Below are 17586 nucleotides of genomic sequence, written 5' to 3' on the forward strand. Positions count from 1 at the left end.
CTAAAAAAAAAAAAAAAAGAAAGATGCCACGCTCATAACACAGTTTGAGGTGGGCTGTGCATGACCTGAGGCCGGGAACACCCATCCTCAGAGGTCCTGAGAACGTTGTGCCCACATGGTTGCAGGGTGGCTTGGCTCCACACATTTTAAGACAGGAGCTACAAAAACCATAAGTTAGTTCATGCGGGATTTTCATCGGTTTGGCCTGGGGCTGAGGGACAACTCCAAGCGGGGCTGCAGGTCCAGGGTGGACTCAAAGGTCTCCTGACCAGTCATTGTAGGCCCCGCCTAGGAAACTGGGGAAGTCAGCAGAGGAGGCGCTTTCCTGCGATGAGGCGGCAGAGAAACTCCTCGTTTGTGGATCTGTAGATGAGGGCCTGTGTGTGGCCGCCTTCAGAGAGGACAGACCGGCTTCTAACAGGGTTCCTGGCGTCTGGGAGTCCCAGGGCCATCGTGACTTAGATTACCTTCTTTATATTTGTTCTGTGATGTTGTACCCGAATCAGGTTGGAAAACAGAGTTTAGTAGCAGGGTGATCAAAGCCCGCCTGGCCAGTTCTTCCCAGGCGTGACTCCCCGAACCTCTTGGTTAGGAATTTGGACCCACGGGAACAAAAGGCCACACTTGGGCCTTGGGCTTAGGGTTCACAGGCGGGCACCGTTGGGGCTGGCTGTCCGGAGCTGGCCAAGGCGAAATCTACAGTGTCTGGCAGTTCATGGACGGTGAGGGCGGTGAAGGAGAGACGTAGTGGACGCAGCTGTCGTGCCAGTGTCTTTGTCTGGGCGACGAGGCTGCCAGCGACAGAATTGGGGAAGCTAGTATGGGGTGGTGGGGAAGGGGAGGTGGGTGGCGGAGGGAGAGCCCGTGGTGTCCGGCCCCAGCTTTATCCCCACATGAACGAAAAGATGTGTCGTCCGAGATGCCCCTTTTTGAATTGTAACATCTGGCAGCATCAGCCTCCCAGAGAGCTGTTTTTGGAGTGGATTTGGGTATTGGCAAAGAAGATAACATTGAAGATCTTCCCTGATTCTTGAGCTGAGAAATTGTGATTTTTTTTCATTTTTATTGAAGTTGAAGTATCCCCAGCTGAGTCTCCTCAATGTGGGCATGCGTGAACGCGGTTTTTGTTGGGTTTTTATGTCAACAACCCCTTCATTGTAAGTGTCATGGTGAGATTTTTATCAGGCCGCTTTTCATAAAGCCACTCCTGCCTGCCACGGGGCGCGCTCTCTGTGAGGGCGGGTGACACCGTTCCTGAAATGCATTCTGTCAAGCAGAGTGGTAATGTGATTCTGTATTCTGCTTTCTCTTAGAATACAAAAAAGCCCGCCAAGAGATCAAAAAGAAGTCCTCAGACACGCTGAAGCTGCAGAAGAAAGCAAAAAAAGGTAACTCCTGAGTGCTCGAGGAAGCGTGTGCATGGACTGGCTTTGCCTTGGAGCCAGAAGGTGTGTCATCCCCAGCGGCCTTGGTGGGATGGGAGGGAGGACAGAGCGGAGCCAGCAGGGCCATCTGAATGGCGGCTCCCCGAGTGCAGAGGAGGGGTGACCCAAGGCCCCAGGCAGCATCCGACCTGCCCCCCCGCCTGTGTCTTCAGAGTCTGACAATCCCCTCCTGTTGTGCTCTCTGGGGGCCTTGGGATGGTGCAAATATTCCGTGGTAACAGTTAGACGGTCGTGGGTTTCCCCCACGGCTTTCACAGCCTGGAATTCCAGGACGCTCTGCGAAGTCTTGGAGGGTGTCAGAAGTGGCTGCAGGGAGGGGAACCAGGTCGTGCAGGTGGGGGCGTTCGTTCTCGGGGCTGGGCTTGCCCCCCACCGCCGAGCAAGGCCAGTCAGGTGCAGGATGCCCTCTCCGCCTCCTGTTTTTCCTCACTCTTAAACCAATGCGTTGTCGGATCCTGGCCCCATTTTTGCTCCCCAGAATTGAGAGGGAGTTTGAAGAGGTAAATCTACCTGCATCTGCAGTGCTGTTATTCGTAGCATTTTACAAAGATCTAGAATGCAGGGGCTTTCTTGAGCTGGAGCCGGCGTCCTTCCCGTCGGTTCTGCTTGACTCTGAGTTCTGACTCGGCCGCCTCACGACGGGTCACATGGGCTCCCACCAGGACTCCGGTGCGGGTCGCGTTTCACGTCAGTCTGGGACACAAACCTTCCCAGGCAGAGAGCCTCCAGGCTGATTCTCCTTTCCTAAACAAACAGTCTTCATTTGGAATGAAAAGGAAATCATTTGAAGTGATGGCGGCACAGGGTATGACAGGTCGGAGTTTTTAAGCTTTGGCATTTCTAAAAAATGTCCTCTCCTAATTCCCACAAAAACCATAGCCCATTTCAAGGTCAAGGCAGGAGAATTTCCTCCCACGATCAGATTTTTCTGTCCGTGTTGGGCCCAGCACTTTGGGGTGTGCTTTTTGGTGCCTTCTGAGGGCACCTGGGAGCTGGTAGAGTTTGTGGCCAGTAACACTGTGGTAGGTCTAGAGGTAAATGTTCAGAAGCAGCACGTGACCATATTCCAGGAAATCCGGGTCCGGTGAGGCGAGGCTGGTCAACACCTGGGATGAACCTGATCGACAGTTCAGCAGCTTTGAGACAGGAGGGATTGACGGGCGGGGGAGATGGTCCCACGAAGATGCTGGGCCTTGGGAAAGGCACAAGAGTCTGGCGACAGGATGAGTTGAGGAAAAGCAGCTATCTTCCCTGGCTCTCGGATGAGTTGAGGAAAAGCAGCTATCTTCTCTCTTCTGAGGCCCCAGGTTCTTGGCTACAGTCCTTTTATCTAATTTCTGCACGGAGGCTGAAATGGTCCTCGCCTGTCACTCAGAGCCGCTGGCATTGTCCAATTAGCAGAATTTGGACCTCTGGGCAAAGCCCAATAGGCTGACTGCAGTGCAACATAAAAGGAAGTTTCTGGCAATTAGACCTCCCAGCACTGGCTTGGGCTGCCGGCAGGATAATGAGCTCCCATCAGGGCTAGTGGGAAGATTCGGGGCCTGTCGGATGCCGGGCTGCACGTAGCAGGGGGAACGGCTTCTGGCCGGGGACTCGGGAATAATTGGCATTTGGGGGTGAGGCTTCTTGGGCACATGACCCGAAGGCTGGGGACAGAGGCCGGGATCCGGGGTTCTGAGCGTCTGTCTTCTCACTGCAGCCTCACCGTCTAGGCACGGTCTCCTTTCCGGATGGTGTACTAGTGCCTACAAGGTCATTCCGATAGTGACTTAGAAGGTTCTGGAAGATTTTCTAGTCACTTCAAGATACAACCAGAAACCCATTTTTGTATCTGTCCTTTATAAAAAGTGTTTTCTAAAATATGTAAGTGGCTGGGTGTGGTGGCTCCCAATGCTTTGGGAGGCCAAGGTAGGAGGATCGCTTGAGGCCAGGAGTTCAAGACCAGCCTGGGTGACATAGCAAGACCTCACTCATGTCTGTGAATAGGTACCCCCAAAAAGCTGGAATTATCTGTTGGAGGCCAGGCTCCTGGTAGTCCCCTCAGAGTTTGTTCCTTCGGATCAAACCATCAATCAAAGTTTCTATCTGGCAGTTTTGAGAAGGTTGCATCACAATTTGCTTAAGAAACATGCCGAGTTTTGGCAAACAGGTGAATGGTTCTTCCACCATCACAGCACACCTGCCCACACTGTGCTGAATATTTTTTTACCAAAAATGGCTTGACCCCTGTGCCCACCCCCACATTCACACGATCTCATCCCGAGCAACTGTTTGTTTCCCTGATCAAAAAAGTCCTCAAAGGGAAACATTTTGCCGATGCAGAAGGGGTGAAACAAAAAATGACGGAAGCACTAAGAGGCATCAGAATTGACAAGTTCAGAAACTTTTGAGCACTGGAAAAAGCATCTCGATAGGTGTATTGCCCCACACAGAGAGTGCTGTGAAGGTGGCTGAAGTTTAAACATGTAAGAATAAATACACAATTTTTATAAATAAATTCCAGTTTTTAGGGGGATCCCCCCATATATGAAAAACAAAATAAAATATATAAGGGCATTTTGTAGTCAGGTGCTCATATGTGTAGTCCTGGGGTGCATGTAGCCTTCTAGAAGGCAATAGAGTCATGTTCTGACTGGACTCTTCTTATGGAGTGCTCTCCTAGAAGGTATGTGGTCCAAGTATAGATGGAAAACACAGTAATCTAAGAGCAGGGAGAAATTGGGTATTTGAGACTTTGAGTTTTTTTAGGGCCACAGACCCCAGCCTTTTCGGCATCACAGACCGGTTTCACGGGAGACAGTGTTTCCACAGATGGTCAAGGGGCACCATCAGGCATTAGATTCTCTTAAGGAGCTTGCAAACTAGATCTCTCTGTGTGCAGCTCTCAGTAGGGTTCAAGCTCCTGTGAGAATCGAATGCCACTGCCGATCTGATGGGAGGCAGAGCTCGGGTGGTAACATGGCGATGGGGAGTGGCTGTAAACACAGATGAACCTTGGCTGACTCACCTGCCACTCACCTCCTGCTGTGTTGCCTGGTTCCCAACAGGTCACGGACCAGTCCCGGTCTGCAGGCCTAGGGGTCTGGCGAGCTGAAGTCTCCCTTTCTGCTAGAAAATCCCATGAGGTGTCGATCTCATCTTCCAACGCAGCTTCCTGGACCCCTGGCTCATAGCAGTGCTCCTGTGTCCTTCCAGGACTTACACCTTGTGTAAAGAAGGAGGAAGCCTTTGGATACATTTTTTTTTGTCCTGATAAAGCTGAATCTGATTTATGCAGCCCGATCATCACTTCCTTTTTAATAGGCTTTTTGGAGATTACCAAGCACTTTCTGCCTTGCTGTTTTCAGAAACGGGTCTTTGATGTAAGCATTCTTCTGCCTCTCCCTTCAAGGGTTCCAACGCCCCTGTGAGTGTCAGCCTGGCTGTAGCGCCATCCTGGGTGTGGGCCAGCATGCCCGGGTGTGATTCTTGTGAGCAGCTCATTTAGAATGACTTCTCACTCGAGATACCACCCTTTATCACAATCTTTACTTGATTCTCTTTTCCTATAGAGAGGTAGCTTTTGTAATCTAAAGATACCTAACTGATTCCCTCGAAAAACTTAATGGTTTGCCTCTCGTTAGGTTTTATCTCAACATCATTTTAAAGCAATTTAGGGCTGGGCGCAGTGGCTCATGCCTGTAATCCCAGCAATTTGGGAGGCCAAGGCAGGAGGATCGCTTGAGCCCAGGAGGTCAGGAGCATTCCTGAAAAACATGGCAAGACGGTGTGTCTACAAAAAAAAAAATCAAAACTAGCTGGGCATGGTCCCAGCTCCTCAGGAGGCTGAGGTGATCACAGGTGAGCTGTGATCCTGCCACTGTACTCCAGCCTGGGCAACAGAGTAAGGCCCCGACTCAAAAAGAAGGGGAAAAAAGCGACTTGGGCTGTGCCACGGCTGAGGCAGGCTTGCTGGACGCCTACCAGGAGTGAACGCAAGGCTGGGGGTCAGGCCTGGAGGCAGTCCCTGCCCTCAGAGGCCTTCTGGGTTAGTGTAGAGGTCAAGGTCACGGGTCAAGGACTCCAGCAGAGCCAGCCTTGCCAGCAGGGGGAGGAACAACGCGGCAAGATTCTGGGGAGGTGGTGTGGACTGACCCCAGAGGCCCGAGCTGTGAACGGCGTCTCCAGAGCCCTCTTCTGCTGGGTGATGTCAACTCATTGCCTTTGGCATTGGCCATGACCCAACCAGGACGTCAGAGAGGATCAGAAATGAGAGGCATTTTACACGGCATTTACCCTCTTTTGCTACTTTACTGGATGAAACCAGCAGTCCTACTTCTTGTTTAACTAACTCCCATAGTAGTATTCATTTAAATTAAAAATTAAGCGTGGTAAAGCCTTCTGTTTCTATCTGTTGTAAGTATATCAGGCATTTGTTTTTCTGTTTCTTCTTTTTTTTTTTTGAGTCGGGATCTCACTCTGTTGCCCAGGCTGGAGTGTAGTCTCACACTCATGGCCACTGTGGTCTTGACCTGCTGGACTCAGGTGATCCTTCCACCTCAGCCTTCCAAGTAGCTGGAACCACAGGTGAGCACTACTATGCCCAGCTAATGTTTTGATTTATTGTAGAGACGAGGTCTCACCAAGTTGCCCAGGCTGGTCTTGAGTGCCTGAGCTCAGGCAGTCCTCTTGCCTCTGCCTCCCTGAGTGCTGGGATTACAGGTGTGAGCTACTGCGCCCAGCCGGGCATTTCTTTACCATGATGGCTAACATCTGTTAGGTGCTTATTATGCCACTTAGTACCATTATTTTCTTAAGTCTAAGAAGTCCTTTGATTTAAAAAAAAAAGTTTTTTTGAGATGACATCTTGCTATGTTGCCCAGGTTGGTCTTGAACTCCTGGGCTCGAGGGATCCTCCTGCTTCGGGCTCCCAAGTAGCTTAGATCACAAGGGCACACCACTGAACCTGGCAGGGACTTCTTTGAGAGAGAGAGAACTGGAACATAATAATCTATTAACCATAGAATTGACATTTAAATAGTCGACTCTTGGCCAGGCGCGGTAGCTCACACCTATAATCCCAGCACTTTGGGAGGTGGAGGCAGGAGGATTGCCCAAGCCCGGAGGTTCGAGACCAGCCTGGGCAGCTTGGTGAGACCTCCTCTCTACGATAAATTAGCCAGGCATGGTGGCGTGTGCCTGTAGTTCTCACTTCTTGGGAGTCCAGCAGGTTGAGGCTGCGGTGGCCATGAGCATGCCACTGCACTCCAGCCTGGGTGAGAGTCCAACAAAATACATACATACATACATACATACATACATACATACATACATACATACATACATAGCTGACTCCATGATTTTCACTAGAGGCTGCAAAGCCAAAGGTAGAAACAGAATAACCCGACTCACAGAGTTCTGTCCTAGCGTGGTATTTGCTGTTAGACCAAAATGTTCAGCGCTTTCATTTCCCCCCCATCTTCATCCCACCCTGAACGTGGTTTCCCAGGATTCCCTAGATATGTTGTTCAGGTTATGACAGACGACCCTTGAAAGGTTTTCGGCTGAGTTGTCTTTGCTGGCTCCTCCAGGTATCCACGCCCCACCTCTCTCTTCAAAGACCCCTGGTCCGTTCTCTAGGGTGAGGGTGGCCGACTAGGAAGACCTCTGTTGAGACGCAAGGGCGGCCTGTGAGTCCGGCAGGGAAAGTGTGGTGGCCGTGGGGCGCACCAGCCCTGGTGTGAGGCGTGGTGACGAGCCGCGGGCCAGCACGTGAGACTCGGGTAAGACGCTGCTGCTCGCACCGGTTTGACTTTATTATTTTCCTTTTTGTGTCAACCGTGTATCCTGCCCTCCCTCGCGTGTGCCCCTCGCCAGTGGACGTGCTCGGTAAGTCTGCCATCCCGCACTTCTGGTGGCTGGTCACGGTGTGGTCCTTGCTGTGGCTTTCCGTGGCTGTCTAGACCTTTGCTACTTGCCGGAGTCTCCCTGCCAGCTGAGAACGATCAACCATGCCTATTTAATTTCCCATAACTTTACGGAAATCGTGTGTGCGTGTGTTTTAATCACTTTCTTTCTTGGGTGTCTGGCCGTTTAAAATGTTGGCGCCACATTCTGAGAGGCTTTGCATCATCATAATTCAGCCTTTGACTCATGGGAAAAAGAAATACAGAGTGATTTAAACCACCCTCCCTGCAGGAAATAGACATTTATACATACGTATATATCTGGGTATATACGTATGTATGCACTTATGCCACTAATGAAACATACAGAGTGACATGCCTCAAAATCAGTTTTGTTATTTGTTATTTTTTTTTATTTGGAGTCTAACTCTGTTGCCCGGGCTGGAGTGCAGTGACATGCTCACGGCCACTGCAGCCTCGACCTGCTGGGCTCAGGCCATCCTTCCGTCTCAGCCTTCCAAGAAGCTGAAACTACAGGCATGTGCCACCACGCCCAGCTAACTTTTTGATTTACTGTAGAGACGCGGTCTCGCCAAGTTGCCCAGGCTGATCTGGAATCCATGGGCTCAGGCAATCCTCTTGCCTCTGCCTCCCAAAGTGCTGGGATTACAGGCATGAGCTATAATTTGATTTTTTTTTAGGCTGGCGAAACATCTTTAACTTTGTGCCCTTGGACCATAGAGTTCTTTCCAAAACCAATAATTCATTTTTTTAAAAATCTAAAGTATTTCTTATTTCAGTAGAGTTTGTGAAATGTTTTGTTTCAAAGAGGCCGAATCTTTAAGTTCAACGCTCAGAGCGATTCTTCCTGACTGGGTGCTGACTCCCACCCTGTGGGGCATCCTGCCGCTGAAGCCTCAAGTCGCTCTCGGAGTCCTCTGCGGTCCCTCTGTCTCGGGGGTCCGTCTGTGAGGGGGTCCAGGGGTCTGTGTGGGTTCTCTTGCCTGAGTGTGCCGCGTGTTTTCTGAGCGTTTTACGAGCAGCTCCCAAGAGCGCTTTGAACCGGAGCTGCCACCCGTGCACACAGGGCTCCTCTGGCAGGCGGGCTGCGCTGGCCCGCCATCGCGGGGGACACGGTGCTGCCCCTGCTCCCTCTCCTGGTGACATTGGATTCGTAGTTTCCAACTTTAGAAATGACGACCCTTTCCAGTTCTCAGCATTGCGATTACACACCAGCTTGGACAGTTTCTAGTAAGCCTCTGGAAGGAAGGTAAGACACAGCCGTTTTTTTTTGGTTTTTGTTTTTTGTTTTTGGAGGAGGAGTCTCACTCTGTCACCCAGGCTGGAGTGCAGTGTCACGCTCCTGGCCACCACAGCCTCAACCTGCTGGGCCCAGACGCTCCTTCTGCCTCAGCCTTCCAAGTAGATGGAACCACAGACACATCCCACCGCACTGGCTAATTTTTTTATTTATTGTAGAGGCAAGGTCTCGCCAAGTTGCCCAGGCTGGTCTCGAACCCTTGGGCTCAGGCATTCCTTTTGCCCCCAGCCTCCCAAAGTGCTGGGATTATAGCATGCCCAGCTCACTTTTTTGCTTATTGCAGTAAAACTTATGGAGCAAAACTGATCATTTTAACCATTTTAAAGTGTAGGTTTCAGTGGCTGGGGGTATATTCGCCAGGCTGAGCACCCATTGCCACCGTCTAATTTCGGGACGTTTCCATATATCCCTGGAAGACTTGGTGCTCCTTAGGCCATCACTCCTGTTTCCAGCCTCCCAGCCCCCAGCCATGATGGCCACTCATCTGCTTTCCGGGTCTGGATTTGCCTGTTCTGGACATGTAAATGGAATCAAACAGCATGTGACCTTTAAGAACACAGTCTCTTGAGTCTTTAGTTTTCCTGGTATGAGTCGGTCCATGCAGGAAGCAGAGCCCTTTACTTGTCTGAAGTGTCGGGAGGTAGATTTGGAGTAAATGAGGGAACCACGTGGCCTTTCAACTCTGTGACTCCTGGAGCGTCTGCGGCCTTTGCAAGAGAACTCCCTGTGCCCCGAGCTTCCGGTCTTGTAGGGGCAACTTCACGGGGCTGAGCCACAGTGAACCCGGGCCTAGAGACGTAAGACAAACTGCGTTGTCTGAAGTGCCCATGACTGTTAAAGTACACATAGAGAGAGAAAAATAGCTCTTTCATTATTTTAGAAAATTGACCCATGCACTTGTGGGGTCTGGCAAGTTCAGGACTCACAGAGCAGGCTGACAGGCCGGTGTCCCAGGGAATTGCTGGTGCTGCAGTCGTGAGTCTCCAAATTTCTTTTTTTTTTTGAATTGGAGTCACTCTGTCGCCCAGACTGGAGTGCAGGGGCCGCTCCGGGCCACCGCAGCCTTGACCTGCTGGGCTCTGGCGATCCTTCTGCCTCAGCCTTCCAAGTGGCTGGAACTACAGGCGTGTGCTACCACGCCCGGCTAATTTTTTTGATTTATTGTAGAGATGAGGTCTTGCCAAGTGGCCCGGGTGGGTCTCGAACCCACGGGCTCAGGCCATCCACTCACCTCGGCCTCCCAAAGCACGGGATTACAGGCTGAGCTGCAAATTTCTTTACACAAGTTTTGTACGGGCGGAGTCTCCTTTATCTGAAATGCTTCTGACCAGACATGATTCGGATTTCAGGCTTTTCTGGCGTTTGGGGTATCTGCATGCCCATCATGAGAGATGCGGGGCAGGGACCAAGTCCAAGCATGAGGTCCACCCGTGTTGACGTGCCCCCCTGCCCACACACACAGAGCCGGAAGGGAACGGCAGACGGTGTTCTTCATGCTGTGTGCGAAGCAGAGCTCAGGCTGCATGTGACCGCGGCCTGTCCCACACGGTCGGGGGACTTTTCCTCTCACGGCATCCTCTTGGGCTCAAAACGTTGTGGGCTTTGGCGCATTTCTGATTTCGGGTCTTCAGGTGAGGGACCCCTAGCCTGCCTGGAAATCTCAGTTTTAGCAGGGTTGTATGTGCGTTTACATGTTCCGGTTTAATAAGAGGAAAAAGGACGTCTCTGCTGATTAGACCCACTTCCCTGGAACCCCAGGTTCCTGCGTGAGCAGCAACAGGAGCCCTCCGAAAGGGAGGGTCATCTCAGTAAAAACATACAGGGCCTGGAAGGGATCTCCTGGGAGGAACTGTTTTTTCTTTTTGAGTCAGAGTCTCTGTCGCCCAGACTGGATGCGTTGGCACTCACGGCCACTGCAGCCTTGACCTGCTGGGCTCGGGTGATCCTTCCACCTCAGCCCTCCAAGTAGCTAGGACTGTAGACATGCACCACCACGCCTGGCTTTTTTTAAAATTTATGGTAGAGATAAGGTCTCGCCAAGTTGCCCGGGCTGATCTCAAACCCCTGGGCTCAGACCATCCTCTTGTCTCGGCCTCTCAAAGTGCGGGGATGACAGGCATGAGCCACTGCACCCAACCCACTTTTTTTATTTCAGTAGCTTTAGGAGGGTACAAGTCGTTTCTGGTTACACTGATGCCTGGGTCGGGGTGGGGAAGTCTGGGCTTTAAGTGACCCACCACGCCCACCCTTGCACATTGCACCCGACGGGCTTTTCAAGCCCTCCCTCCCCCCTGAGTCTCCGGTGTCCGTTGGACCCCTCTATGCCTTGGGAGACCGTCAGCTTCGCTCCCACTGGTTGCTGAGAACCTGCGGTGTCTGGTTTCCTGTTTCTGCTTAGTTCACGAAGGATGGCGGTCTCCAGTTCCATCCGAGCCGGCTGCACCTGTGAGGAATTTAGAGGCCCTCAAGCCAGAGGCTTGAACTTGGTGTGCTCGGCACTGTGATGACCATGAGCAGAAAGTGCAGCGGAGACAGGCACAGAGGGAGGAGCCTTGTTCCGCCTGGGCAGGTGGGGGACGGGAGTGACAAGGAGTCAGCTGGTGGAGGGTGGGGACAGCATGAGCCAAGGCATGGCCATCGCCGTGTAGACAGGAGCACCAAGAACCGCGGCGAGGGTGGGACCGCCATAGTGTGTGAGTGACGCCCAGGGGCAGCCTCGAGGCAGGACTGCAGTCCCATGAGGTGGCTGTCTACGCAGAGAGCCGTGGCGTGGCCCAGCTCTTGGTCTCAGCTTTCAGGCAGCGCCCATGCCCACCTGCCCCTGGGATGGCTCAGTCCCTGTCCCCAGTTCCAAGCAGGCCCAGTGAGGACCCGGCTGCTTCCGTGCCATCCTTTCCTGGAAACGCCTGTGGGCTGCTGGGTTCTCTCCACCCGAGCATGGCTTACCTAGACCCCACCCCCCAGCCCCAGCATCGTGCACGGCACGGGTCCACGTGACTGTTTTTCCTGCGTTCGCAAAACCAGCAGAAGCCGCTTCCAGAGGGACCCTGACACCTGCAGTCGGCGATCCATTGCCCACCTCCCTGGGAGGACAGAATGTGGAGGTTTCTCCAGCCACCCCTTTGGTTTCTGGAGAGGGATTGTGTAGCAGCCCCACCCCCCAGGAGGTCAGCGATGGGGGGGCGACGCAGTCAGTGGGAGGGTTCCAGTCCATTCTCCGGGACTGTGTCCAGGACCAAGCAGGCTGATGGGAAGACGCAGGATGGGGGATCAGCCAGGCTCTAGGGGTCTCAGCCAGGCTCCTGGGGACACAGCTGGGCTCCCGGGGATCTCAGCCGGGCTCCTGGGGACACAGCCGGGCTTCCGGGGTCTCAGCCAGGCTCCTGGGGACTCATCCGGGCTCCTGGGGACACAGCCAGGCTCTCAGGGTCTCAGTCAGGTTCCAGGCTCAGCCAGGCCCCCAGGGTCTCAGCCGGGCTCTTGGGGACACAGCTAGGCTCCCGGGGTCTCAGCTGGGCTCCTGGGGACTCGTCTGGGCTCCGGGGGACACAGCCAGGCTCTTAGGGCTCAGCCAGGCCCCCGGGGATCTCAGCCGGGCTCCTGGGGACACAGCTGGGCTCCCACCCCCCGCATGGAAGCAAGGGTGCTGGAGTTCCCCCTTTCAGACCTAGTGTGACCATCGGGAAGCTGTCCCTGGCCTGGGTCAGTGGAGACGTTTGGGCTGAGCCCAGAAGATCCTGCAAAGGGACGCTGCGTGTCAGACGATGCACGTAGTCATGGGGCTGGGCCGCTCCTCTGGTGTGTTTCACGACGGAGGATCCGAGGCAGAAACAAGCCCGACAGATCCGCAGCGGCGGGAGCGGTGGGAGCGGCGAGCTCTCTTCCCGTGCAGGGCCTCTCGGGACAGCCTTCCTGACACAGCCCGTGGACACCTTGCCGTGACTCTGGCCTCAGGATGCCCCACAGTGTCCCTGGGCACAGTGGGACTGCGTCAGGTGCACTGCACCTGGCGCCAGCGGCTGCGTTCAGAGGCCGGGAGGGGTGTTCCCAGGGCAGGTCGGTAGAAACCCAGGGCTGTTCTCCGCGTTCATTTGGACGGCTTTGACAAACACAAAACAGCAGAGTCCAGAGGACAGCTCACAGGAAGTCCTGCTTTCTTGGGCGAGGTGGTCTCCCTCTCCCAGGGGACCCTACAGGGATGGTGCAGTGCGTGACACGTTGGCAGGTGGGATGCAGCTGCCAGTGAGCCATGCACGGTGTGCGCGGGGCGGGCTGGCTCCCGGGGGCCCCTTCTTGCCCTCATAACATCCTCGACTACTGCAGAGAGTCTGTGAAGCCAGCAAGCCTCCATTCATTCGCTTGCTTGTTCGTTCATTCATGAAACAGGTGGGAAGTGCCGCCCACTCTCGGCTGCCACAAGGTGACCGCTGCCCCATCCTCAGAATGGAGAATGCTTTCACTTTCCAGCATCTGTTCTCTGACCCCAGCTGCAGACCCTACAAGTCAGTTCACTTCTGACACCACCTGAACCCAGTGCGGACCCCGGGGGCTCGGTGCCCAGTCCCGCAAGACTGCCCCGGCTTCAGTCACAGCCACAAGTGGGGTCTCCAGGCTCCCCACGTTTCTGCCCAGCGGGAACAGAGTTGGGGTTTCCTGTGGTCTCCACCCCTCAAAGTCAGCCACTCGCTGGAGACTCGCCAAACCCAGGAAAGCCCTGTGCCTAGGAGTTCTGGCTTTCCGTGAAGAATGAAGATCGTGGTCTTGTTTCCCGCACCAAAGCCTTGGCTTTCAGGACTCTGCTGAAGTCCTTGAAGACTTATTGGCCTCCGGACAGCTCCACCATGGCTGTGTGTGTTTCAGTTGGACATGGCTTACCTGGAGACCCAGTCAGCAAGTGGCAGTCATTGCTGGCTGGGGCCAGGGAAGTGGTGTGGGGTGGAGAGAGAGCGAGAGATGGATTCAGGAACTATTTGGGAGAAACTGAGTCAAAGAGACAGGAGTGGAAGACCATGGCGCGTTTCTGGATTGGGCAGCCAGGTGGCGATGGTGGAGCATTCTTTAACCGCAGAGGAAGAAGCGTTTTGGAGTCCCGAGGCCTCTCTGAGACACTCTGGGCGCTGAGCACGAGGGGTTTTCTTTTTCTGAGTTGGCGTCTCACTCTGACGCCCAGGCTGGAGTGCAGGGGCATGATCGCCGCTCACCACAGCCTAAACCTCCTGGGTGTGGGTGATCTTCCGGTCTCTGCCTCCCAAGTAGCTGGGACTGCAGCCTGGCACCACCGTGCCCAGCTAATTTTCTTTTTCATTTAGGTCTCACTATGTTACCCAGGCTGGTCTCGAACTCCTGAGCTCAAGCCATCCTCCCGCCTCAGCCTCCAAAAATAAAACCCACCCTGCACAGCCTGAGCTGTCTCTTACCGTCCTTTGCTTCGACAAACAACAGATTTCCCAGGAGTCAGGGAAGAATTTTGATGATGGGACTCCCACCTTGAGTGAAAGAGTTATCATTTCAAAAGACAACTTCAAATTGAAAGCCTGCTTTCTAAAAAATCCACCTCCCTGCACGTGTGTCCCTACTAAGGTGCCCACCCAGGACAATGGAGCGAGGCCGTGGCAGAGGCGGGTGGCACCTTGTGCGTCCGCAGTGCCAGGCATTGCTGTCAGTGCTGCATGTGGGTTAATCCGTTTGCTCTCACACCGGCCGTGTGGGCTGGGAACTGGGGTCATATCCACCTCACGGCCACAGGGAACTGAGCACAGCGGGTTGAAAAAAAGCAGAAGCTGAGTTTGTTTGGCAACTTTTGAGGCCACAGCCTCAGTCCTATCAGATCAAACCTACCTTTCTTTGGATTCCTGGGGGTTTTCTTTGGGGACTCATTCAAACACTGCTTGGGGCGTAAAGGGCAGAAGACAACTCCTAAAGGGGCTGTGAGGACATGACGGTGGTCGTGGCCCCGTGTGCCCAGGCTCGCTCTCCCCTGTTGGAAAGTCCTTGGCCTGAGAACGGCCACTGCTGTGTTCCAGCCACGACACGTACCATCGCGAAGATAGTGTTGTCACACTCGCCTGGCTTGAGTCAGCCGCGTGGCTCCTGGCAGGCCTTCCGGCGTGGACGCCTACTCTGAGCAGGGCTTCTGGTGTGAAGGGCCTGGAGCTGGACCCCGGCCGGGCCCGTGACTCGCTCAGAGCCGGTGCCCATGGCCTCTGCCAGCCACGTTGCTGCCTCAGTCTCAGTTTCCCCATCTGTCAACAGAGGGGATTAAGTCCTGCCTTGAGTGTTTACGCAAAGATTAAGGAGAATCCAGTACAAATACCAGGAAGTTGATGCCGGATCTTTGTTTCGGTCCAGAAAGCTCTGTAAACGCTCCCTGCTTAATTAAAAGGGCATTCCCTCCACCTTCCAGGCGCTGCTCTGTGCCAGGCACAGTGCCCATCCACGGGCTTTGCCCAAGGGGCGTTTTCTGCCAGAATAACTAGATGATTTCCCCAGGGGAGGAGGGCTGAGGGCTGGCTGTTGTTTATCAGAATTCTCCAGCGTGAGGACATCAAGACCTGGAAGCTGGCGGTGGAAAACAGCCCTCAGGACTGCGGATGCCTGAGATATTAAAAAGCCAGAAGTGATCCTGCGATCAAGAATGTTGTCTGGGAAGCCTAACTGAGGCTCCCCCATCTCCTCTGGCAGCTTGGCTGTCCTGGAATGCGCTGGTTCTGAATAACGAGGCCATTTAAGGGCACGGCAGCAGAGGCTGGGGGCAGACTCGACCAGGCTGTCCCCTCTGTGCCTCGCCTGTGTGCGGTGTCTGAGCCCCTGCCGTCTTCCGGACACGGGTGCAGAGCGAGAAGAGTTCCGAGCCAAAGCACACGTGGGCCCTGCCCGTGTGGGCTGCCCTGTCAAGAAGGGAGACCCACCTTGGCCAAGAAACTAAGGAAATAAAGATGGAGTTCACACGGGGGGAGAGCCATGGAGGCTGGGTGCAAGGAACTCTGGGGACCATGAAGGAGGAGCCTCGTCTGAGGAGGAAGTTCAAGGTGGGCTTCCCTGACGGCCCAGAATTGAGACCTGCAGGATGTGTGGATGTCAGGCCTGGGAGGAGGGAGAGCCGTGTGAAGATGGGGTGGTGCCTGGACCCAGAAGGGGGAAGGGCGAGGGTGGCCTGCGAGGGCCGAGGCCGCAGGATGACAGGCAGTGACCCCACGTGCCTTGCAGGGCAGGCTGAATTAAGGATGCTGGGCATTTCTTTTTTTTTTTTTTTTTTTTGAGTTGGAGTCTCACTCTGTCTCCCAGACTAGAGTGCAGTCGCCACTCCCGGCCACCGCAGCCTCGACCTGCTGGGCTCTGGTGATCCTTCCGCCTCAGCCTTCCAAGTAGCCAGAATTACAGGCACGCGCTACCACGCCCGGCTGATTTTTTGATTTATTATAGAGATGAGGTCTGGCTGCCCAGGCGGGTCTCGAACCCGGGGACTCAGGCAATCCACTCACCTAGTCTCCCAAAGGCGCGTGATGACAGGCTGAGCCACCGAGCCCGGCTAATGCTGGGCATTGCTTAAGAGCAGTGGGAGCTTCTGAAAAAGGATGGTCGTGTCTGCATTTTGGACGTGATTCAGACCGCTCTGGGTGGCTGGTCCGGGTGCGGTTGGGGTGACGCGTCGGGCTGTTGCGGCCGTCCAGGTGAGAGACGGTGATATGGTGAGGTCGGATGTGGCCGCAGAGGCAGGAGGATGAGCTGTGTCCATGCGGGAGCAGGACTGGCAGGAGGTGCTGGGGATCCCCCCCAACTGCTGACACCCCATCAGCAGTGAGGTGAAGGGCCGCTGGTGTCATAACCAGGGCCTGCACCGTGCCGGATGCGTGGGACGCAGATGATCCCCACGCCTTAAAGCCAGCACTTCCAGCTAGACACGAAATGATTTCTCCCACAGTTGTTCAAAATAAATACAATTATATGTCGCGTTAGCAAGTTTACTAGCCACTGTGTTTTTAGGTTGTGATCTGCCCTGAATGGAAGTGCTCTCACTATGACTGTAATAATCTTTCCATATTATACTTGTTTTAGAATGTTACCTTCTGAGCGTCCTTTCATTATAATTTATATTTAAAATAACTTGGCTAAAATCATAGAATAATTTAAATGTACCAGATTAGATAACTCTTAGTTCTGTTTCCTTTTTTCCTCCCCATGTAGATATGGTTTTTAAAGTCAGTGTTATGAATGATCGTTAGACGTGTGCCTTATAATTTGTGAAAGGGAATAAAGATAGACCTTTCCCCGATTTCTTACAAAAGCCCTGGGCCTCGAGGTCTCGCCGGACAAGGCCCGAGACTGGCTTAGCCGTTCTGCGGGCTACAGAGATAAGTGGGTGTTCACAGCTCTCTAGAACTTCCCTGGCGTGGGCTTCGTGTCTTGTACACACCAAGAGGGCGTGGATACACTTGTTCAAGCCAGTGTCTTAAAACAGGAGAAGAGAAAACCCAGTTTTCACAGCGCGGGTGGCTCCCACCTTGCCTCTGCAAGCCCTGGGCCCCGGGTCTGCATGAAGGGAGCACTTACCCCTGGACAGTCCCCGGACAGAACGCAAGGACGCTGTCCCAGGTTTCCTGTCTTCTAAACACGCGAAACCCACGGCTCAGGGCCAGGTGACTGTATGGGGCTGGTTCATCCTCCATCCTTGAGGAGGCAGTCGGAGAAAGGGCCAAGAATTCTTCAGAGGGGTGGTTGGTGACTAAATGGAAGAATGGGTGAGTGGGTCACCTTGAAAATACATGGAAGCTTCTCAAGCAGGAGATTGCTTACATACGGGCCTCCCCACTTATCCTCGGGGGCTATATCACAGAACCCCCAGTGTGGGCCTGAAACAGTGTTTAATGTCGAACCCCTAGCCAGGCTCGGTGGCTCAGCCTGTAATCCCGTGCCTTTGGGAGGCTGAGGTGAG

General features: G+C 53.9%; 1 protein-coding gene across 1 annotated transcript in view; it reads left to right on the plus strand.

Moving 5' to 3' along the window:
• MTSS1 (MTSS1, I-BAR domain containing) overlaps positions 1-17586 on the plus strand; it is a 131092-nt gene that overhangs the window by 93940 nt on the left and 19566 nt on the right. Inside the window, exon 5 of the mRNA XM_021713028.1 lies at positions 1314-1388. Coding sequence (XP_021568703.1) covers positions 1314-1388 — 75 coding nt within the window. The remainder of the gene's footprint in view (positions 1-1313; positions 1389-17586) is intronic.

Source organism: Carlito syrichta, unplaced genomic scaffold, assembly GCF_000164805.1.
Source record: "Carlito syrichta isolate Samal-C Ts95f unplaced genomic scaffold, Tarsius_syrichta-2.0.1 Scaffold303991, whole genome shotgun sequence".
Lineage (NCBI taxonomy): Eukaryota > Metazoa > Chordata > Mammalia > Primates > Tarsiidae > Carlito > Carlito syrichta.